At 38.4% G+C, this 25,633-nt stretch overlaps 1 protein-coding gene across 1 annotated transcript in view; it reads left to right on the top strand.

Moving 5' to 3' along the window:
• The first annotated feature begins 9,697 nt into the window (after positions 1-9,697).
• Positions 9,698-25,633, top strand: part of mad1l1 (mitotic arrest deficient 1 like 1) — an 898,611-nt gene continuing 882,675 nt past the window's right edge. The window contains exons 1-5 of the mRNA XM_039774048.1: positions 9,698-9,760; positions 15,765-15,938; positions 17,322-17,462; positions 18,388-18,567; positions 24,541-24,665. Of these exons, the coding sequence (XP_039629982.1) occupies positions 15,801-15,938; positions 17,322-17,462; positions 18,388-18,567; positions 24,541-24,665 (584 nt within the window). The 5' untranslated portion in view covers positions 9,698-9,760; positions 15,765-15,800. The remainder of the gene's footprint in view (positions 9,761-15,764; positions 15,939-17,321; positions 17,463-18,387; positions 18,568-24,540; positions 24,666-25,633) is intronic.

Here is a 25,633-nt window from a genome sequence, read left to right as displayed (position 1 = left end):
GTAGTTTGTATGGACCTCACGAGCTTGTATGCGTGCTTGACAATGTCGGGGGGGTTGTGCATGCTGTTGATGAGACGATGGATGGTGTCCTGGGGGATCTCCTCCCAGATCTATACCAGGGCATCACTGAGCTCCTGGACAGGCTGAGGTGCAACCTGGCGGCATCAGATGGACTGAAACATAATATCCCATAGGTGTTCTTAGGTCAGGTGAGCATGGGGGCCAGTCAATGGCATCAATTCCTTCATCCTCCAGGAACTGGCTGCATATTCTGGCCACATGAGGCTGGACATTGTTGTGCACCTGGAGGAACCCAGAACCCACTGCACCAGCATAGGGTCTGACAATGGGTACAAGGATTTTATCCTGATACCTAATGGCAATCAAGGTGCCGTTGCCTAGCCTGTGGAGGTCTGTGCGTCCCTCCATGGATATGCCTCCCCAGACCAACACTGACCCACCACCAAACCGGTCATGCTGAACAATGTTACAGGCAGCATAACATTCTCCATGGCTTCTCCTTTCACGTCTGTCACATGTGCTCAGGGTGAACCTGGTCTCATCCGTGAAAAGCACAGGGCGCCAGTGGTGGACCTGCTAATTCTGGTATTTTATGGCAAATGCCAGTCGAGCTCCACTGTGCTGGACAGTGACCACAGGAGGACGTTGGGCCACCCTCATGAATTCTGTTTCTGATTGTTTAGTCAGAGACATTCACACCAGTGGCCTGCTGGAGGTCATTTTGTAGGTTATGGCAGTGCTCATCCTGTTCCTCCTTGTCCAAAGGAGCATATACTGGTCCTGATGATGGGTTAGGGACCTTTTACAACCCTGTCCAGCTCTCCTAGAGTAACTGCCTGTGTCCTGGAATCTCCTCCATGCTCTTGACACTGTGCTGGGGGACACAGCAAACCTTCTGGCAATAGCACGTATTGATGTGTCATCCTGGGGAAGGTTTCAGGCATCGCCTCATGCTACCAGTAGTGACACTGACCATAGCTAAATGCAAAACTACTGAAAAAACAGTCAGAAAAGATGAAGATGGAAAAATGTCAGTGGCCTCCACATGTTCAACCTTTCCTGTTTTGGGGGGTCGTCTCATTGTTGCCCCTCTAGTGCACTTATTGTTAATTTCATTCATACCAAAGCAGGTGAACTGATTAACAACCCCCTCTGCTACGTAACTGACCAGATCAATAGCCCAGATGTTTCATTGACTTGATGCTATACTATACTGATTAAAAAGTGTACCCTTAATTTTTTGGGCAGTTTATTTATCATGGAGATATTATACTGTATACTGTATTTATGTTTTTAATAGAAATTCATGCCTTTTTATGAAGGTACCAGTAAATTCATTTAAAAATACAGCTAAGACGTTGCTAATGTTGCTAATGACTATTACTACTTGAAATTACACATTTTGTATTTATTATTTACATATCAATACAGAGCGGCATGGTGTCACAGTGGTAGCGTGGCTGCCTCGCAGTTAGGAGACCTGGGTTCGCTTCCCAGGTCCTCCCTGTGTGGAGTTTGCATGTTCTCCCCGTGTCTGCATGGGTTTCCTCCCACAGTCCAAAGACATGCAGGTTAGGTGCATTGGTGATTCTAAATTGTCTCTAGTGTGTGCTTGGTGTGTGTGTGTGCCCTGCCCAGGGTTTGTTTCCTGCCTTGTGCTCTGTGTTGGCTGGGATTGGCTCCAACAGACCCCCATGACCCTGTAGTTAGGATATAGTGGGTTGGATAATAGATGGATGAATATTATTGCAATGCCCTATTTTCAACAGCAAGACTCTTCGGTGTCCTAATGGTCAACTTTCTTAGCCTATCCTTAATTAGTCATGCTTAAATACTATTTGGTTATTAGAGAAACCATTGTAATTGCATTAGCACCACTGACACCTGTTTTTCTATTCACTTGGGTTGCAAGGTACTGGGATTCCAGGTCTGTGTTCAAAAATGGCCAAAATAAAACAGCTTTTTCAAGAGACTCCCAAGTCTATTTTTTTTGTGCAGAATGAAGATTATTCCATGTGAGAGAAACTGAAGATTTCAGACAAAGAAGGGGATGCTCATGATACACAACTGGATAAGAGGATAAGTACATCAGATTATGTTGTGTGAGAAACAAACACCTTGCAGGTCCTCCTTAAATTTATGCCAAATACCAGTTCACCTGTCCATAATATGCTCTTTCCAGTCTTTTTCCTTCCAACATCTGTGTTCTTTTGCACATTTTCATCTTTTTTGTTTTACTTACCAGTTCCAGATATTGCTTTTTCATTGAAACTCTACCTCTAAGGCCAGCATAAAGTCAGCAGGAATGGAGCTGCAGCCATAAGCAAATAATAATTTAAAAACCAGTCATTTCAGCAGTAATAGCTGATTGGCAACAATAGTAACATCTCATCTGAAGGATGGTACCAATTTTTACATAACAGTGTCCTCATTACACATCCACATAAAGACCACAGGGTAAGCGCCTCCTACTGGGCTCACCAATACCTTTTTCAGCAGCTACCCAGGCTTTTCCTAGATTAGGGGTGTCCAACTCCGGTCCTGGTGGGTCGCAGTGGTTGCAGGTTTTCATTCCAACCATCTTCTTAATTAGTGAGTCGTTTTTGCTTCTGATTAACTTGATTTGCCTTAGTTTTAATTGATGTGATTCACACTCCTTTGTTTTTCTTTTTCCTTAATGAGCAGCCAAATGATAATGAGGCTCAAAGCAAGCTGCCACATGAAAATAAATAACCTGAAAATAAAGAAATGTGAAGGTCTCGGTCATGTTGGTCTGCTCAGGTCACCAAAACATAGAAAAAAAATAAAATCAACAGTCTGCTGTGTCAGAATGAGAGCAGCAACAACTCATGATATTCAATAATTGCGTTAATTAACAACAAGAATTGTCTTCTCATTAAGAAACTGTCAGTCAGTCATTACCCAACCCATTATATCCTAACGCAGGGTCACAGGGAGTAAAATTGGCCGGAGTTTGATGTTCCAATTCAGCTGGTCATCTGTTGGCTCATTTCACATCTCATTTCTGTTTGGTTGCCATTTAATGAACAAAACGAATCAATTCAGAGGACTGAATCCTTAAAACAGGGCTATGAAATGAAGGGAAAAGTAGTTAATTAGCTGTGAAAATTGATTAGGAAAAGGGTTAGAATGAAAACCTGCAGCCACTCCGGCCCACCAGGTCTGGCGTTGGCCACCCCTGGTCTCCTATACAAGTACTGGCTGGGCCCAAATGTGCCTAGCTTCAGGTATATCTCAGTACTTGATCTGAAGTTCAGGTGGTATGGTGTTTCCTGGTCCCAAAAAAGGTCCTTGTTTTGTTTAAATATCACCAAACTACATGAAAATCGACAGAAATAGATTAAAAACAATAGTCATCAACACAAACCCTAATAAGTCATTGCCCTTCATTAAATAGCATTTAATGTAGTTTTTTTCCTACACATTATCATTTCTAGTTTCACATTCAATGACCTTGGGCTTTTCCAAATGTTTCATGATCTACTTTAGTTCCTAGGATACAGTAGCTACAGTGGGAAGTCATGTGAGCGACACAGGTGATAGGATTGAGGATGAACAACACTAACATTCATCCTCATCCCAAACATCTAGCCCCGCCCCTTTGGATGAGGTATACTTGAAACGTAAGATTGCTTAAAAAATCTGGCGTAAGCACTAGTAGTGCACATTCATCTACGTGAAGTTTCGTAAAGCAGTTGTTCTTGAACTTGTATTTTATGTAATTGACTGAGTAAAGCATTGTATGTTTTTGCCTTGTCTTTGTTGTTTTCTGGTTTAATATTGCAATAATGAATGTGCCTAGGAAGATATAGTATATCAGTGTAAAAATTTCCATTTGCATATGAAAATGTGGAGGAGTAAAAGCAAAAGTAGACAGCAATTGTTTTTCTCAGATAAAGTAGAAATATTCTCAGAACATACTCAAATATAACGAAGTAGAAATAGTGGCTATACAAAAAGATATCTGACGTATCTGTAAATGTTAATACATCCTGCCAAAGCAAGATAGCTGCATGTTAAATTAACTGTTGGAAATACATAAGAAAAGTATAACGGAGTTCAGGCTGCAATTACAGTATATGTGTCATATGAATGAATTGTATCGTGTTAAGTGTGGGATTCTGTCTTGCACCTGATGCTGTCAGAGTAAGCACTGTGTATACATAGACAGAACTGATTTTGTCCATGGGGGAAATTAGTCTTTTACAGATGCTGTCTAAATAAATAAATAAATAAACAAACAAAATACGATCTGAACACACGTCAAAATGACTAAAAAGGAAGAAAATTTAAAAAGAAATAAAACTTTGAGGCATTATGCAGGCATATTGCTGTTGGTATAAAAGAACCCCAGTAGCTTTTCCTGACACACTTCTGCAAATTAATTCATTGGCTGAAAGTCCTCAGTGTTAGTGTGTCAGAGAGAGGATATGCAGCATTATTCATAATAGCACTAAGTTTTACTTTATTTCTCTCTTTCACTATGACCTCCAGGGAGTCCACATTACATCCCATAACTAAGCCTGTCCTTTTAATTAGCTTGTTGAATCAGTGGGCCTCTCTTAAAGTTATGTTACTGGCCAAGCACACCACAGTGTAGATAATCACACTGGCCATCACAGAGTTGTAGAAGATATGAAGGATGTCACTTCCCTCATTAAAGGAACATAGTCTCCTAAGGAAAAAGAGTCTGTTCTGCCCTTTCATATATAGTTCCTCTGTGTTATGAGACAGATCCAATGTGTTATTGATGTCGACCCCCAAGTACTCATAAGAGTGGATCACCTCTGCATCCACCCCTTGAATAGTGATCAGGCATAGAGGCTCTTTGGTGTGGGTTGGTTTTGCTGATGTTATGTTGCAGATACTTTTCTTTGCACCACAAAGTAAACTCTCCACATGACTCCAATACTTTCTCATATCCCTGTTACCAATACACCTCATAAGTGCATAATCCTCTGAGAATTTCCGCAATTGACATCAAATAGTGTTTTACTTATAGTTGGAGGTGTATAGAGTTAAGAGAAAAAGAGACGGAACTGTCCCTTGTGGTGCTCCAGTGCTGCTCACATCCATATCAGAAAAAGAGTCTCTGAGCCTCACAAACTGCTGTAATTCTGGCAGATATTTAATTATCCAGGACACCATAGGCACATCCACCTGCATGTATATCTATACTAATAAAAGGCAAAGCCCTCACTGACTCACTCACTCACTCACTGACTGGCTCATCACTAATTCTCCAACTTCCCGTGTTGGTAGAAGGCTGAAATTTGGCAGGCTCATTCCTTACAGCTTCCTTACAAAAGTTGGGCAGGTTTCATTTCGAAATTCTACGCGTAATGGTCATAACTAGAAGCTATTTTTCTCCATTTACTGTAATGGAGTTGAGCTTGAAAGTCGTGGGGGCGGAGTTTCGTGTGACATCATCACGCCTCCCACGTAATCACGCAGTACGTAGAAAACCAGGAAGAGCTCCAAAAACCACTGAAGAAAACATACATTATATAATTAAGAAGGCAGCGAAACAATTAGAAGTGAGCGAGTGACATATAAAACCATATTCAGTGGCTCAAGTGAACTGACGCAGTGCGCAGACAAAAAGCAACAGTTCCAAAGAGTGCTGAACAAAAACTGAATTACACTGCTACGCACAAATAGACAAACCACACGCTGTGGCGCAATAGTAGAGGCTTCTCCTCTAGCGCCGGCTTCCGAGGTTCGATTCCTGAGAGGGGATGCATTAAGTATTTACGCGCGTTTCCCGATACATTTTAGCCTCGCATCCCCTTGGTTTGAGACGTATGAAAAATATGCGGTTAACGAGAAAGACAGATCACCAATTGAAGCTTTATGAATAATGGATACTTTATTCGCCATCAATGATTGTTTTGGTAAAGCCATACTCAGTGTATTCATTAGATGAACGGTAAAAAAGAGCGAGGGGAGGATGACTTATTGAGGCACACAGGCAAAACCACAATAGCATGCAGGCTCGATGTACTGTAGTGCGCGTCAACTCGATCTGAATTGCGCGATCACATTTGAAAAAATATATCTTTTCAAGTTCTATTTAGTCCATATGTGTCAAACTCAAGGCCAGCAGGCCACATCCAGCCCGGCGTGTAATTATATCCGGCCCGCAAGATCATTTTATATATTATTGTTATTAATGGCCGTTGGATATGAAGCGCTGGTAACACAATAAACTACAGATCCCATAATGCAGCGCTTCAGCTGCCTTGCCGAACACTTACGCGTTAATCAAGTCTAGCTTATGATGCTGCAAGTTATTGCGGCTAGCCCACACGATGCCAAAGAGAAAAGGTGATTCTGAACATAGAGCCTTTAAAAACCGATGGGAGGCTGAGTATATGTTTACTGACATTGCCGGTAAACCCGTGTGTCTCATTTGTGGAGCTAATGTGGCTGTAATTACAGAATTTAATCTAAGACGGCACTATGAGACAAAACATCAAGATAACCTGAAAGACCTGAATGCAATGCACAAGATACAGAAAGCAGAAGAGTTAAAGAAGAATCTGACACTTCAGCAGACGTTTTTACCCGTGCAAAATCACAAAGTGATTTCAAGTGAAGCTACTTTTATGGGAGACACAAATGCACCAGTGCAACTTGCCCCACTTTCCCTGTTGCGAAGTAATGTTAAACCAAGTCGGCACTACGGTGTTCCCAAATACACACTTTGTTCATAAACTGAGCGCACTGTGCACTGAGTTCGCTCGGCGCTTTGGTGACTTTGAAGAACAAAAAAGAATTTTCAGTTGTTTCGCAACCCATTTGCTGTCGATGTGGAAACTGCACCTGTGCAGATTCAGATGGAGGTGATTGAGCTGCAGTGTAATGGCACACTGAAGGCAAAGTACGATACTGCACGGCCCGCACAGTTTATTCACTCCATTCCCGCAGAAATGCTCCAGCTCCGTCTACATGCGGCTCGAACCTTGTGCATGTTTGGTAGCACATATCTGTGTGAGAAGCTCTTCTCAGTCATGAAGACTAACAAAACAGCACACAGGAGTCGCCTCACTGATGAGCACCTGCAGTCCATCCTGAGAATCTCCAGAACACAGAACCTCACACCAAACATAATGAACTTGTTGCCAAAAAAGATGCCAGGCTTCCAGCTCTGATAAAATGACATAAGAGCAAAGACAACTGAATGATTTGATTTGTTATTGCTGAAAAGAACAAATTTTATTTATATTTCCAGGTTTTGTTATGCACCATATTCATATCTGAATTTGTATAATTTTGACAGGATATATTTTTATGGAGAGAAAAATATTATGTTATTTAAGGTTTGAGTTGATTTATTCCGGAATAATATTCTGTCGACTAAATAAAAATTCCTTCTATTTAAAATTTAAATAGAACTTGAACATATACGATAGTTGTGTGTGTGTGTGTGTGTATGTATATATGTAGATATGTATGTATATGTATGTTTATATATGTGTGTGTATGTATATATATATATGTATTTGTGTGTATATATATGTGTGTATGTACCTGTATATGTATGTGTGTATATGTAGATATATATGTATATATATGTGGATGTATGTGTATATATATATGTATATATATATATATATGTATATATAAACTGCTCAAAAAAATTAAAGGAACATTTTGAAAGCACATCAGATCTCAATAGGGAAAAAATCCTGCTGGATATCTCTACTGATATGGACTGGGTAATGTGTTAGGAACGAAAGGATGCCACATTGTTTGATGGAAATGAAAATGATCAACCTACAGAGCCCTGAATTCAAAGACGCCCCAAAAATCAGAGTGAAAAAATCATGTGGCAGGCTAGTCCATTTTGCCAAAATTTAATTGCAGCAACTCAAAATTGTACGCAGCACTTTGTATGGCCCCTGTGTTCTTGTATACATGCCTGACAACATCGGTGCATGCTTCTAATGAGAGGACAGATGGTGTTGTGGGGGATCTCCTCCCAGATCTGGACCAGGGCATCACTGAGCTCCTGGACAGTGTGAGGTGCAACCTGGTGGCATTGGATGGACCAAAACATAATGTCCCAGAGGTGTTCTATTGGATTTAGGTCAGGAAAGTGTGGTGGCCAGTCAATGGTATCAATTCCTTCATCCTCCAGGAACTGCCTGCATACTCTCACCACATGAGGCCAGGAATTGTCGTGCACCAGGAGCCACTGTACCAGCATAGGGTCTGACAATGGGTCCAAGGATTTCATCCTGATTTCTAATGGCAGCCAAGGTGCCTTTGTCAAGCCTGTAGCGGTCTGTGTGACCCTCCATGGATATGCCTCCCCAGACAATCATTAACCCACCACCAAACTGCTCATGCTGAATGATGTTACAGGCAGCATAATGTTCTCCATGGCTTCTCCAGACCCTTTCACTTCTGTCACATGCTCAGGGTGAACCTGCTTTCATCTGTAAAAAGCACAGGGCACCAGTGGTGCATCTGCCAATTCTGGTATTCTATGGCGAATGCCAATCGAGCTGCATGCTGCTGGGCAGTGAGCTCAGGGCCCATTAGAGGACATGGGGCCCTTGGGTCACCCTCATGAAGTCTTTCTGGTTGTTTGGTCAGAGACATTCACACCAGTGGCCTGCTGGAGGTCATTTTGTAGGGCTCTGGCAGTGCTCATCCTGTTCCTCCTTGCCCAAAGGAGCAGATACTGGTCCTGCTGATGGGTTATGGACCTTCTATGGCCCTCTCCAGCTCTCCTAGAGTAACTGCTTGTCTCCTACAATCTCCTCCATGCCCTTGAGACTGTGCAGGGAGACACAGCAAACCTTCTGGTAATGACACATATTGATGTGCCATCCTGGAGAAGTTGGACTGCCTGTGCAACCTCTGTTGGGTCGAGGTATCGCCTCATGCTACCAGTAGTGACACTGACTGTAGCCAAATGCAAAACTAGTGAAGAAACAGTCAGAAAAGATGAGGAGGGAAAAATGTCAGTGGCCTCCACCTGTTAAACCATTCCTGTTTTGGGGGTCATCTCATTGTTGCCCCTCTAGTGCATCTGTTGTTAATTTCATTAACACCACAGCAGCTGAAACTGATTAACAACCCCCTCTGCTACTTAACTGACCAGATTAATATCCCATAAGTTTCATTGACTTTATGCTATACTCTGATTAAAAAGTGTTCCTTTAATTCTTTTGAGCAGTATATATGACAGCAACACTCATCACTCATAACAGTGGCAAAACAATTACATTGACAATCATGTTACGTTATTTTCAAAATGTTTCCTTTTCTTTTTCATTGCTTCTTTAACACACTACTTCTCCGCTGTGAAGCGCGGGTATTTTGCTAGTGATATATATTAGGTACTGCCATTTACTTATGCTCTGGTCCACTAAGTGAGTATGATTTTTTTTAATTCTTTTTTTCCTTGTAGAGAGAAAGTAGAGTGTGTGATTTCCCATTAGGTACATATTCTGATTCATTGCAAATAAAAAACATACGCAATTTTATGCCTGCTTTTTATAATGAAAAAGATTGACTATCCTGTTGAAATGCGAAATTACAGAATTGCGCCGATAATACACAAACTAGCTATTATTTACGGTAAACGACAATAGGAATCCACCTATTCTAGTAATTACGGTAAACGTGAAGTAAAGCTCGCGATAATTTGCGTTAGCGAGACATATTTTTGGTAGAGGAGGGAGATCCAAGCCGGGAAGAAGAGGTAAATATGATGCATATTTTGACGCGTGTTGGTTTTGGTTTAAGTTATTGCTGTTGGAAAAATGGACAGGAAATAACTTTGCCTACTGTTAACAGTTTTCAGTTCTCATGTTGGAGTTCAGCAATGGGTGTCTTGTTTCTTGTTTTGGCCTCTCTGTTTCGCGCGTGTTTCTTCCTGGAGATCAGACTTCATGTGACAGTGTCACGCAGTGCAGTTACAAACTGTTTTGCAATGCTTTGGTCGGTACTTCGTCAATGGCCAGACCAAGGGAGACCTCTTGAAATGTGTCTGTAATGCACGTATGCTAATATTGCGGCTGACTGCTAGCTCACTAAATAGGACTTGAGCAGTATCCCGCCGTGAGACACACATGAAGTTATACATAGACACCAAACTCAGCTAGGCAGGCACTGATACGCATAAGAGAGCTCAACATACACGGACAACAGCTTGGCTGATGCTAGGGAGAGGCGATACATACAGATCACGAACACACTGCCCTGTAACAGCGTTGCTGGCAGTAAACCACACTACAGAATCTCCAGCAACATTAGAATCTGTTGGTTTTCAACCCCGGTTAAATGTATTTAAACTTGGCAAGAGACTAATGCCTTTTCGGGCGGCAATGGGCGTAAGGTGGTAACTCGCGGTACACGAGATGGCAGGCCATAGCTGGCTACCGGAGACACCCCACTCAGTCCCCGTTAGGAGTCAGCAAGTTCTAAACTGGCAGAGCCTGTATTATACATGTGCACTGTGATATTAATTGCAGGATTCGATTATGCAGCCATGTGCGTTACGTCTGCTTTTTATGAGATGAGCTTGATTGCTTTGGTCTGAGAGGTGTAAAAGAAAAAGGGGACAATTTAAAAGGTTTTGAGGGTGTTGCACTTACCAGGTGTCAGCGTCTCTCTCTTAGACATAAACGCCTGCTCTGCCTTGTCTTATATAGCACCTCCGTGTTAGGTGACCAGCCCAACCTGTCACTGCTGTGGACCTTAAAGTAACTGTAGGAGTGCACAACCTCCATATCTAATCCCTGAATAGTGAGCGAGTGGTCCAGCGAAAGTCAATAACCGGTTCCTTGGTTGTGCTTATGTTAAGTTGAAGACAATTCTCTTAGTTTCTATTTAGTCCCTGTACGAAGTCTGCACATACTATCCTAGCAGAGCCTGCTCGGTCCTTTTTTATATGGCTTCTCTGTGTTGTAAGACCAGTCCAACCTATAATTTATGTAGACCCCCAAGTAGTTGTAGGAGTGCATTATTCACTTAGTGACCAGATATAGCTGCAGATAGTAAGCCATCATGGGGTCCACAGTAGCATCCATTCAGTCCCTGAATGGAGTCTGCGTGTGCTACCTTACACACACACAAAAACAAGAAAAATACAATAATAAATGGTTAACCATTTTGCCCACATTTAAAACAAAGTTTTGATCAGGTGTTATGTGCTGTAAAATACTGTTTTTATTCATGTTTATGGATTTCACCAAGTCTAAGCAGAATAATCACATACGTTTTTAATTATACATGACATTCATCTAGGGAGGCACAACGTTTATTGCTGCTGCCTCTTTATAGGTGGAGTTTGTCATTTTGTCTTGGGGGAGGCAGTCGAAACTTAAAGCATAATGCTACATACAGCATTTATATCATATGTCAAGTTGCATATCATAAGTTGTTCCGAATACAATCTTATAGCCTAAATCTTAAATTAACATGTATACTTTTCCATAATGGGCAGCACGGTGGCACAGTGGTAGCCCTGCTGCCTCGCAGTAAGGAGGCCTAGGTTCGCTTCCCAGGTCCTCCCTGCGTGGAGTTTGCATGTTCTCCCCGTGTCTACGTGGGTTTCCTCCGGCTGCTCTGGTTTCATCCCACAGTCCAAAGACATGCATGTTAGGTGCATTGGCGGTCCTAAATTGTCCCTGGTGTGTGCGTGCGCCCTGCCTGGGGTTTGTTCCTGCCTTGTGCCCAGTGTTGGCTGGGATTGGCTCCAGTAGACCCCTGTGACCCTGTAGTTAGGATATAGCGGGTTGGAAAATGACTGACTTTTTCATAATTTAAAAGTTCCATTGACAATTTTTTCCCTGCTTTTTAAACTCATGGTAAAATAAACTCATTTTGGAATAAGTTGGAAAATGTGTGCATGGTGTGATATTCGAGACATGCAGGTTAGGTGGGTTGGGGATGCTAGCTTGGCCCTGATATATATGTGTATTCACCATACATTCTTAAAGATAAACCGTTCATCAATAGCACTATACTGGGTTGTGTGGTTCCACAAAGAACCATATCATTCTGGGAAGAGTTCTTTGCATATGAAGTTGGTTCTTTGGGACTTGAAAAGGTTCCTAATATGTGGACAAAATAAATCTTTAATGTATACTAGGCTACCTCAAGTTATGAACAGAGCAAGAAAGGAGGAGCTAAGCTGGCATTATTTTATGTGCCAGATTCTTCTTAAAATTAAGATCTCACTGCTGTTTGACAGTTTTGTTACCATCTATACATTATCATTTATAGATGATCTAAATAAAGGATAGCATTAGCTGATACTGTATGTTTTAGGAATGTCTTAATTGTCTGATACTGCCTAACTTTAATGTTGAAAAGGAAGGAAGGGGAATTAAAGATTCTTGTACATAATACAGTACAGCCAAAGCTTTCTAATATATGGAGGCCAATTTGGATTGGTTGTGTAAGAAAGAAATTCATTATTTTGTTGGTCTTGCAGTTTTGGAGCGACTTAGTATGGCTATGCGTAGTACCTTTTCTTATTGGAGACTGTTCCATATTTTAAATAGCACCAACTTTGCTACAGCATGATATTTACTGATTTTTCTGGGTTATAGCTAATCTTCAGCATCTATTAATTACTAGTCATAGTACTTGTCAAAGACAGGTAATCGCAAATATTTTTAAATTATTCTGTCTCTTGGCTTATGTGTACCTTTTGCCCCGTACCACTGTATTTGTGTGTGTATGTGTGTCTGAACGTGTCTTACCCAGCCCTCCGTTCCTGAGGATGTTCCCATAAAGCCTGCTTCTCAGACTCTGTCATTATTTTCAAGTCACCTTTCTTGCCTCCTGTCCAATTTTATACTTGCTGTCTTTGAATGTGACTCTTTCAGCATGCCTCATATGCCTTTATTCCTTCTTGTATGTCTCACACTCTCTCTTCCTTTTTTGCTACGTCACCAAAGTTAAAATGACCATTCACCTCAAAGCCAAACTGACCAGTCGAATTTCTCCAAGGGACTGGACACACAGACCTTACTGTTTTTATTATGTAGTAGATTCAAACTGCCAAATACATTTGTATCACTGAATCATTATTCCTTCTCTATGTATTTATTGGCCTGTTGATGATTTATAAACTTACTGTGGACACTTGTAGATAAATTGGCTTTTCAAACACATGTGCTTAGATGAATGCAGCAAGTGTGTCACTAATGTAATGTCAAAGGAGTTTTTTTTGCTGATCCCTTTATGCGACCAATTCTTGGGTGTTGCATGTTACGTGAAATGTAGCCACTATGCACTCGCCATTAAAATTCTTAGTGTTAGGTTTTTTTTCTCTAACTACGCTCAGATGGTAAAACCAAAATTTTTTGCAAGCACACATATTCTTATAAAGCAAATAATTGCTTAATTTTACAAACTTACCAAGGCACTCTACACAAATTTACTAAGTGGTATATACTGTATGTATTATGTACTGAAGGTGACCACCTTTTTAAATATGGTTCCATCTGTTATACCAGCTATCTTTTTGAATGACTGGGCACTGCTTTGTTTGCAGCAGTAAGTGGTTGTGAGAAATATATTGCAGTACAGTATTTTCACTACAATTAACTATGGCTTTTTTTTTTATTTTATTTATAATTTTATGCTGTATTAGTTGTATTTCCTGACTTTGCCATGTCAATTTCATAAGACAGTGGATCTCTGTTATAGTGCCATCAGTCAATCAGTCATTTTCCAACCCGCTATATCCTAACACAGGGTCAGCTGGGTCTGCTGGAGCCTTTCCTAGCCAGCACAGGGCACAAGGCAGGAAGAAATCCCAGGCAGGGTGCCAGCCCACCGCAGATAGTGCCATCAGTTAATTGGATATATCAGAAGTATTATGTAAATAACTACGTCCTTTTATCTATGCAATATCTGTATAGATTTTACTCCAGACTGACGTTATTGGCAGACAGTTGGATGTTATAGTTAAGGCTGTGGACCTAGGACTTCAAAGCCTGAAGTTCCGGATTCAGATCCTGCTACTGACAATGTGTGACCTTAAGCAAGTCACTTTGCCTCCCAGTAATCCAACTGGAAAAACCAAAAGAAATTTCATCCAGTTGTATCTCAAATGTTCGAAGTTACCTTGGATAAAGACATCAGTTAAAAAATAAGTAATAATATTATTGTTAGGGCACTGGACCATGAACATGCTATATAACAATTGCAGATGAGTCAAACATACTTGGTTTAAGTCAATTTCTGCTTTTCCTGGAGACTCTGCTTTTGTTGATGGTCATTGCAAAACACAGTTTTACAGGAAAGTGTATTCTTTTGAACTGAAACAGGTAATCAATAGGAATAGTGTGAAACTTGAGCATATATTATCATTATTAGATGTTTGTGATTTTTCACTTGTTTACATCGTTCAATCAAGTATTTCATTTTGTGTTTCTCATAAGTTTTATGTTCAAGCTTCTATTCCAAGCGCCATAGGCAGACAATTATTACAAAGAGCAATGAAGTCCACAGACTACACATTTAGTTGACCCACATGATAAATTGAATGTTTTTACAATACTCTGTGCCATATAGAATCATTAAGGGTTGTGATTTGTCCTGTATTTTTGCACACTTTGTGTCATATGTTCACAAACTCTTTAAAGTCCAGATTGTACCACAAGAACAATTAAAATCAAACTAGTTACACAAGCAGAGCATTTTCATGTTGTGCTAATGTTGCAGACAGGCAAGCACTGCATGCTGAAGGAGATTGTGCGTCAGTGTCATCCTTGCCATTAAACTATGCTTACATATTGACATTTTTTTAAAAAGGAAAACAAAAATCACTTGGTATAGCAGAATGTCTAAAACAAGACGCTTAATGTAGTTTTTTCTGCTAATGCAAGTCTGGCTATGAAAGTTAAAAGAAAGTTAAAAACTCTGGATTTTGAATATAACCAGGCAATTGTACTTTGCAACGATGTGCTTTGAAAATGTAACAAAGTAAGATTATTTCTAAATAAATATACTAAATGAATACAAATTTTAAAGTATTTACATTTAACGAGTATAATTCCTTACATAATCTACTCAAGTAAAGTCACACATGTAAATTTAATTCAGTAAAAATATCCTGTTGTTTATTTACTGTTAGTGATGATATCATCACAACTTTGTCTGCTGCATGGCATCTTGGTGTCATTTTTTTTGATTATTCCTTTTTTTTTTTTTTACTCATCTTGTATATATCACATTAAGAATTTTTCTTACTTCCACCTCTACATATATCTTGTTTCTTCCCATTCCATCCTTTATGTGATCCCTTAGTTCATTGACTTCTGCCGCTTTACAGATGCTGATGCTCCTTTTAATCTTTTATCCCAGCTCCATGTGGTTAAAAACTGTGTTTGTCATTTTTCTTGAAACACTGAGGGAGGTTCATTTGAAGCATGTTGGCACCACAAAGAAATGACAAAAGGCTTCTTTCAGACTTTGAACCTTGGTGCCCATTGAGTCAACAAGCAACGGCCATATTGCTGAGCATCAATCATACTGTACTTCATAGGATGGCTTTATGTGGTATTCCCTATATCATTGTTGCTGCTTCCCAGTGTTGAGTTGAAGTACCTAATTTAATGCATGGTTTTAGAAGATAGCCAGAATGTAATTGTAATGTAATAGCTGCTAAGATTGGTATATGAACAATATTTACCCACAGTTCTGAACAGAAATTTATATTTTTTCATTTTATGTTTTCTGAATAGGTTTTTACTAAACAGCAGGGAATCATAATTATAGACATGGAGAACATGGAAGATGAGACCACAGTTTTTTCTACTTTGAAATCCTTTAACATTTTCTTGTCTCAGAAGACTCAAAAGCAACACAGTGTGTTGGAAGGCAGCGGTTTACAACTTTTCTATCAGCAACGAATGCAGGTTAGTTTGTACATATTGACATTGACAGCATTCATCAGCCCAAGGTGGTTTTCAGAATGGACACAATTACAATATATCATGGGGCTGAATCTCTATAGAAGAAACTAAATAAATAATTATAGAATGCAAAAATGCATTATAGGGAGAAAAATCATTAGGAGGAACTTTGACATGAATTGGTTTGAATACTGGAGAAGAATGTACTGTAAGAAAGTTGATTAAAATGCACTGAACCCACACTAAAGTGTGACGAGTAAATTTAATTTCTGGAATCACAGAGAAAACAAATGGTGTGTCTTCATTAAATACTTAACTAGTATAAACTTGAGTTTAAAGGCATTGGAGGCACAGATTAGCTAACAATCTCTTTGCTATCTAAAACTGATAAATCATTACACATTTCTGTTCAGAGGGTATGTCAGACTTGCCAGCTGCAGGTTCTGAATATGAATTTCAATGAGTGAAAATTACTGGGCCTGGCAAATTTAGTGACTGCATGACGACTGTCCAGCACTTGTTTGCCATTTTTTTCTGAAATCCAATAACGTGCCTCCTGAATGATCCAGTACTGTACAAAGCTTCAATAAGGAGTTCAGCCGCATTTTCATCCCCTTTTTCTATTTTGTCATGGTATGTAAAGCACAAAGCATCAGACAGACAAGCCTCTTTTCTGTTCATCGCTGCATTATATGCATTGTTTCTCCAGATAAAAGGTTAAAATATGTTCCAACTTATTTTCTCTTCTTTAATGTCTGAATCAAAAGAGTAATTTTTGTTTAAAGACATATAATTCTAGATGAATATTTCAAGAAATAATAACTTATAAAAACAGAATCTTTATTAATGATTTATTAATCATAGCAGAAATACTGAGATACAATGAATTTCTGTTACTCATAAAGGATGTATCTCTCTGACCTTGCCCATCTTAGTTTTATATTCTGCTTCTAATTAATTTGTCTATAGCAATGTTTAGATGGCTTCAGGTATGTTTGGATATATCCATTTTGTTTAAGGTTTGCACTGCTCTGCCTACATTCTTCCTGTAAATAGAATATTTTAGTTTGGCATCTTTTATATTATTTACTGCTACCACAATCCTGTCCAGTGTGTTTTGAAATATATTGTTTCATCCTTTGCCAAAAGGTTTGGAAGTTGGCTATGCACTTGCCACCTGCCATTCCTGTTTTGCAGAAAAAAAATCTTTAGATTTCCATTTGGCTATACATAAACTTTGACAAGTTGTTAGTGGAGTTTAATTTGTCAGTCTGTTAAGGACAACTCACTCCACAATCAGTGAGTAGACAATCTATTTTCTTTAGAACATGCATATTTTGGAAAGTGTTAGTGAGTCTTTCTTTTCGGTTACTGTATTTTCTTCAGCTGGAAGAGCAGGCAGAAAAACTGCACTCTAAGTCACAACTTCTGCAAATGGATCAAGAAAAAAAGCAAATGGAGCTTAGCCATAAGCGAGCTCGTATTGAACTGGAGAAAGCAGCACAGAGCAGTGCCATGGATTTTGAGGTATGTCATCTACAGTGATTTTTACTTGATTTGGTAGATTAATTATCTTTATAAGTACACTTGGAGTTCAGGATGTCTAGCTTCCAGGCCTAAAGAATGCGTTTTCTTTTTCCAAATATCGGGATCAGCTTCCTCTTCAATGATATAGAAGTGATGCATGCTCCTAATTGTAAAAGAGATCATACCCTCTGGAGATTGAATCAATGTCCCTTCCAGTTACTGATCCAGTGTCTGCTTACAAATGTCCTTCTTGTCAGTTGGAATTAGAGTTCAGGTTATAGTTGCAAGCATTAATGAATGTCCTTTTGGATATCTTTTTGTTTGCAGGTGTCTTTGTAGACATGAGCACTCATTCTTGACTAGCAATTTTTTGTATCTGATAAAACTCAAAGCTTTATTGGCCAGTGACATTTTTGCCCTACATCAAACTCAAAGCTCAAAGCGTTCTAGCTTGCTGAAGATTATTATTTTTGTTTACAGCTGTTTTTCAGTGTACTACTGTGGGTTAAATATTCAGAGCAGGAAAGACTTGTGCCTTCATGCTCATATTAAATGTGTAGCAGAAAATTCAGTTTCAGTGTTAGAATTTTTTTTTTCTAATTTAAACTAAAATATGAGACTTGTTAACATAGGATTTTTATTGCAAAACAGTTTTTTTAAATATATTTTTAGACAATTCAAGTTTTTTTTTAATGTATTTATGGCCTTAAAATGGGAATTTAAATATGTAGTCAAAATGTCTGTGTTTTTACTTCCCTGATATTAATAGTAGTTATTTTAAGTTATGGTTGATGCATTTTTCCCCTCTTTAATATATTGGCTGAAACTGATGCTATGTTTAATGAACAAACTAATTAATCTTTCTGGTTGTGAAAGTAGTCTGTCATAAAATAATTTTAGCTTATTATGATTTCTTTCTTCACAGCGTGAAGCAGATCGGAACCGTGAACTGATCTCTCGTATTAAGAAGCTTGAGGAGAGAGAAAATGAAATGGATCAGAAGCTAAAGGAGCAAATGGAGCTTAATCAGTCTTTCAGAAAGACGCTTGGGGAGCAGAGCAAAACAATTCAAGAAAAAGAATCTAAGCTTGCAGAAGCCAATGAGGTATATCTCAAACACTCTACTGAATTCAGATTTGCTTTTCAAATCCTATTAATTTTTAAGAGTGATTGAATTGTGGCTTATAAACGCCACCAGTTTACTCTCATTTTCAGCAGATCAATGAAAGTCTTAATTAAATAAATAATAAATCTGTCAGAAAGGAAGGACACAGAGGGTTTGAAACTTGGCACCCAAAATAATAAATTTATTACGCATTTTTATTCCTAACTGATATTTGCGCAATTGTGATCTAATAGCTGAATTTCACTATAGTAACATCTGCATTAGTGTGTCATCCATCCATTACCCATCCCGCTATATCCTAACTACAGGGTCACGGGGGGTCTGCTGGAGCCAATCCCAGCCAACACAGGGCACAAGGCAGGAAACAAACCCTGGGCAGGACGCCAGCCCACCTCAGGGCACACACACCCACACACCAAGCACACACTAGGGACAATTTAGAATTGGCAATGCACCTACCCTGCATGTCTTTGGACTGTGGGAGGAAACCGGAGTACCTGGAGGAAACCCACGCAGACAGAGGGAGAACATGCAAACTCCATGCAGGGAGGACCCGGGTAGTAAACCTGGGTCTCCTAACTGCAAGGCAGCAGCGCTACCCACTGCGTCACTGTGCTGCCCATTAGTGTATCAATAGAAAGAAAATATCTCGTGTTTCCAAAACATTTATGTTCTAAAAAGTTAAATGTCACAAAAATGTTTGTATTTTGGTAGAGAAAGTAACATTTGCTCATTGGAGAATGTGTCGTGCTGATGTCATCCTAACGAGTTGAATTGGAAGAAGTGTTGAGTCTGTGTAGTTTATTGTGCTACTGCTGTGTAAGAGTTAATTTAAAATCTGGCTTAATGGGGATGAGTATAACATAGATAGATAAACATTTCTTAGGAAAGGTAGAACTTAAAAGGAGCTTCACCTTAATGAGGACATCTGAATTTGTTTGAAAAGCATTGAGAAAAGAGGCCTTATTTTAAGAGTAGGTTATAGACTTCCCAATGCAGATAGTATTTTAAATGTGCATCTATTTAGTAATATTAAAAAGACAAGTTTACATGGGGATGTTCTAGTTATGGGGGACTTTAACTACCTGAATATTAACGGGCTACCTTTGCCAATAGTGGAGTACAAGAGCAGGAGTTTATAGACCTAATCAGTGACTGTGTTATAACGCAGCATGTTAATGCATCAGTGTGAGGGGAATCCTGTCTAGATTTAGTATTTTGTAATAAGCAGACTAGAATTGGGGTTGTAGAGGTATTTGAACAGCTAGGGTCAACTGACCATAATACAGTGTATTTCTCAGTGATTTGGCAGAGCACAGATGCAAAAACTTTAAAACTGTTAAGTTTAGCTTTGGTAAGGCAAACTTTAAAGTAATATGGAGAAGCCTAAATGGGATAAACTGGGATATGCTTTTAGGTATGGAGACAGTTAAGGAACAGTGGACAAGTTTAAAAGCCATTTTACATATAATGCTGGACAGATGCATCCCAAAAATTGGAAAATGTAAAAAGACTCTGCAGTGGGCAAGTCAGGAGATAAAAAGATGCTGCAATGGTAAAAACAGCTGTATGAGGAATATAAAACTGATAACTGCAATGTGGATCTTGGGGCGCATGAAAGCATGAGGGTGACCATTAGGAAAGATATTAGAAATGTAAATGGTAGTTAGAGAGGAATATTGTAGATAAGGCGAAAGATAACCCAAAGAGATTCTTTCTGTATTTTTGTTATAAAAGAACAGTCAAGGAGATAGTAGTGTATCGGCCATAGTAAAGGGGAATTAAAAAATGTAGTCAGTGAAATAGCAGATGATCAAAACTTGCATTTATATGAAATCTTCACATGTGAAGAAGTGGATATTCTGCCAGCAGTAAAAGACTACTAAGGTGGTACTGATGGATTTAGAAATTATAGAGAAAGGAGTACAGCTTTGGTTATATTGGCTGAAATCTAACATATCACCAGGACCAGGTAATTTTTATCCTTGACTGCTTATGGAAGTTAGTGAGTACATACAGTGGTGTGAAAAACTATTTCCCCCCTTCCTAATTTCTTATTCTTTTGCATGTTTGTCACACAATATGTTTCTGATCATCAAACACATTTAATCATTAGTCAAATATAACACAAGTAAACACAAATTGCAGTTTTTAAATGATGGTTTTTATTATTTAGGGAGAAAAAATCCAAACCTACATGGCCCTGTGTGAAAAAGTAATTGCCCCCTTGTTAAAAATAACCTAACTGTGGTGTATCACACCTGAGTTCAATTTCCGTAGCCACCCCCAGGCCTGATTACTGCCACACCTGTTTCAATCAAGAAATCACTTAAATAGGAGCTGCCTGAAGTAGACCAAAAGCACCTCAAAAGCTAGACATCTTGCCAAGATCCAAAGAAATTCAGGAACAAATGAGAACAAAAGTAATTGAGATCTATCAGTCTGGTAAAGGTTATAAAGCCATTTCTAAAGCCTTAGGACTCCAGCGAACCACAGTGAGAGCCATTATCCACAAATGGCAAAAACATGGAACAGTGGTGAACCTTCCCAGGAGTGGCCGGCCGACCAAAATTACCCCAAGAGCGTAGAGACGACTCATCCGAGAGGTCACAAAAGACCCCAGGACAACGTCTAAAGAACTGCAGGCCTCAATTAAGGTCAGTGTTCACGACTCCACCATAAGAAAGAGACTGGGCAAAAACGCCTGCATGGCAGATTTCCAAGATGCAAACCACTGTTAAGCAAAAAGAACATTAGGGCTCGTCTCAATTTTGCTAAGAAACATTTCAATGATTGCCAAGACTTTTGGGAAAATACCTTGTGGACTGATGAGACAAAAGTTGAACTTTTTGGAAGGCAAATGTCCCGTTACATCTGGCGTAAAAGGAACACAGCATTTCAGAAAAAGAACATCATACCAACAGTAAAATATGGAGGTGGTAGTGTGATGGTCTGGGGTTGTTTTGCTGCTTCAGGACCTGGAAGGCTTGCTGTGATAGATGGAACCATGAATTCTACTGTCTACCAAAAAATCCTGAAGGAGAATGTCCGGCCATCTGTTCGTCAACTCAAGCTGAAGCGATCTTGGGTGCTGCAACAGGACAATGACCCAAAACACACCAGCAAATCCACCTCTGAATGGCTGAAGAAAAACAAAATGAAGACTTTGGAGTGGCCTAGTCAAAGTCCTGACGTGAATCCAATTGAGATGCTATGGCATGACCTTAAAAAGGCGGTTCGTGCTAGAAAACCCTCAAATTAAGCTGAATTACAACAATTCTGCAAAGAGGAGTGGGCCAAAATTCCTCCAGAGCACTGTAAAAGACTCATTGCAAGTTATCGCAAACGCTTGATTGCAGTTATTGCTGCTAAGGGTGGCCCAACCAGTTATTAGGTTCAGGGGGCAATTACTTTTTCACACAGGGCCATGTAGGTTTGGATTTTTTCTCCCTAAATAATAAAAACCATCATTTAAAAACTGCATTTTGTGTTTACTTGTGTTATATTTGACTAATGGTTAAATGTGTTTGTTCAGAAACATTTTGTGTGACAAACATGCAAAAGAATAAGAAATTAGGAAGGGGGCAAATAGTTTTTCACACCACTGTATATAAGCCCTTGAGATGGTGATTTGGTCAGAAGTAATGGAATCTTCATTTCTGATAAGTACGAACATATGATTCGCAGTCGCAGTTTCATTCGGTAGCAGAACAGTGTCTCAGAACACACAAGTTCAAAAAGAAGTATTTTTTCAGTAAAGAGAACAAGCAGGAGTTTTGTAACAAAACAGAATGTTACCCACACTACCCTGATCTCAACCTCATCTAGGCTGACTGTTATTACCTGTTAAGAAAAAAGCAAGCAAGACTGCCAGAATTTATAAATAACTGTGGCAACTTCTCCAAATATATTTGGAACAAATTACCTGCCAATTTTCTTATACAACTGTGTGACTATGTGCCTAAAGGCATTTGATGCAGTTCTAAAAGCAAGGGATGCTCCCAGGAAATTCTTGATTTGATTTATAATCCTTCACTTAATTATTTTTGAAAGTTTTTATGCTTTACATATTTTTGTTAATTGGTGTCTTTGCCCAGTCCCATGTGTGTGCTTTTGTAGGAGTGTGTATCGGGTAGTTGTCGATAGTTTGTCAGTCTGCTTTTTAAGTAGAGGGAAAATGATTTGTGATATACCATGTATAATAAATTGGCAGACCATTCACACAGTTACTGTTTCTACGTACATTTCTAAGTAATTATTTAATTTTGATTTGGTTTAATATTCAAGAGGTTTCTTTTGTAACTCTAATAAAACATAATCATGATGACAATTTACTCCACATAACAAATATTTTCAGTTTCCAAAGGGAAAGCAGCTTTGTTACCAGTTAAACATTTGTGAAATGTTTACATTTTTGCAATGTTCAGCGACAGTAAATAGAGAAGCCTTTGGCTTCAAATTTGCTTCTATAGTATTACAATGGCTGCAGTTTTATTGTTGTTGAAACAAGTTGTACTTAGAAACCTGTACTTACTATTAAAGGAGTGCTTTGAATTTTCTGCTTTCATTAGGTTTCATCTGTTACTTTTTTGTGAAGGGAATATACTGTAAGTCTGTACAGTGTTTGTCTATTGTGTATTTTTTTTAAATTATGCAATAATCCAATATTTAATACAAAAATGATGACAGAGGTATATCTTAATTTTTCTCTAAGTAAAGATTGTTTTCCTATGTACCATTAACTCGGGTAATTTGATATTGATATAATTTTGTATTGTACAACAAAGTATTATGGCGCTTTCTGTCACACCTTATATCAACATCACATCATACTTCACCTGAGTGCAACTGTATAATTGTGACTTCCATAACCAAGTATTCTGTGAAGGTAAGCTGTTAAAAGAAAACTAGAGGGCAGAGGTAAACAAATCACATTTTTACTTGCGTTGTAGACCACAGATTATCCAAATAGGAGCTGAATGTTTAAAGTAGATGATACTATTGAAATATCCTATAGTATAAATCAATACTATTCTAAGTGAGTTTATTTTTTAAAAGCAGAGAAATAAAAAATATTTATAGCTTTAATTGTTAAGGCATATAATATTTTTTCATGATGGTTCATATTTGTTCTCATCCTGAAAATTTGCTAAGCAGAGTTGCAGGATTGAATGCCTATCAGAAGTGGGTTTATGAGTTTGATTAGCTTATGAAGGACATATGATCTTCTGTAGAGGTTCAAATATTGGGGACACTGTTACCTGGTGTACAATCCTAGAAAGTTATGTGAACATTTCTGTGAGATGTAGATTGTAATGCCACTTGTTATATTGATAATGGTGTTGACTCAGCCACTTGCTTTAGAATAAAGGCTAGTTTGTAAATCTGCTAAAAGAAAATGTATTATTTTCACCCTTTTTCCTTAGGAGTTTGGTTACTCTCATTCTGGTTAAATTTCCAGTTAGCTTTTTTTCTGTACAGCCATACATTATTTAATTTGTATTTTAGTGTAGCATTTGAAAACAAATTACAGTTCCTCTACAGTGTAAACCCATGCTTATTATATAATTGTTTATTAATGTTTTTTAGTTCAAACATTGTATGAACTATATAATGAATAAATCATTTGTCATCACAAAGCACCCCAAAAGCATATTACGTTACATGTATGTCTATCTCTGTTCTGTTTATCTGTGTTCTAAATAGCAATTATATTTCTCTGAAGTTGGAACCCATTTGGGTAAAAAAAAACTTTTTTGTATGATTGTTTTTGATGTGATTTGATATACTTTGTTAACCCCCAATGGGATATTGACTTTTCGCATGATCCTTGAAGTGGAATGAGGAAATGATTGGGATGGATGCCTTTAGCAACTGGGTTACATTTTCTGATCTGTTTTTATATTTTCAGCTTGTAACTCTTCCTTTTCTACTTTTGTATTTTGTAACAAGACAATAGGGGTTTTAAAAGCAGACGTTTCAGAACTACAACGCAAACTCAAAAGCCAGGAGATGCAGTTGATGATAGAAGAAACAGAACGACAGGGACTTCAGAAACAAGTTGAGGTGTTGCAAAAGTAAGGTGGTGGTGGTTTTTTTTTTTTTTTTTTTTTTTTATAATCGGAATTGTTCTTTGGTTTTCCAATTCCATGAATAACTTGGTCTGCATTGTCATTTAGAATACTTGAAGTAGTCCTGAGCTAGTCTGAAAAAAAGCATTTAGAATATGTATGTATGTATTGGTTTCTTTACTTCAAATCAAAACATAAAACTGTTGAATGGAAAATGCGTTTTATTAAAATAAATAAAAAAGCGATGTTTAGATATTCCATACATAAATCTTGTATGGCCACTAAGGAAACTGTATTTTGGTTATTAAAACCTAATTAAAATTATGCTTTTCTGAACAGGAAAGAGTATATGCTTTTTCAAAACATTAATTATATAAATTACAAGTATTCAAATGAGATATTTAAAGTTGAAAAGGTGAGAAGTTAAACATACAGCTCATTGAGATTCATTCATTGTTCTGTAATGGTAAAATGAGTTTAATGGCCACTTAACTGTGACTGGGTTTCATGACATGGTGCTTGTTACCAGTTTCATACTAACTTCTAACTTAGTGTTGTGCAGTGTATTTTATTTGATGTAAGATGTAGCAAGAGGGTGCAAGTTGTATTTCCTCTGTCTGTTTGGTTTAATACATCCTCTTCATTGATAACATATCACATTTTTTCAAGTCTTAAGTACTGTAAATAGCGGCAGAAAATCTGCATTATCCGCAGTATAAAGTGGATAAAATTAATGTCTATACTTAGAATATTTGTATATGTGTGCTAAAGTGCCAAAATTTGGTCATTATCCTTGATGATATTGCTTATAGGTCTTATAAAGTTTTTTTACATAGTTTTTTGGTCAGTTTAGCACTCACAATTAAATGTTATAATAATTGACAATACTTTATTTCACTATTTGATTAACAGACACAGTTTGTTCTGAAACAGTACTGTTTCATAGCTTTCAGAATTATTGTTTTTTGTATCAT

This window comes from Polypterus senegalus, chromosome 13, assembly GCF_016835505.1.
Source record: "Polypterus senegalus isolate Bchr_013 chromosome 13, ASM1683550v1, whole genome shotgun sequence".
NCBI lineage: Eukaryota > Metazoa > Chordata > Cladistia > Polypteriformes > Polypteridae > Polypterus > Polypterus senegalus.
The sequence above is the reverse complement of the archived record's forward strand: the minus strand, read 5'-3'. Positions and strand labels throughout refer to the sequence as shown.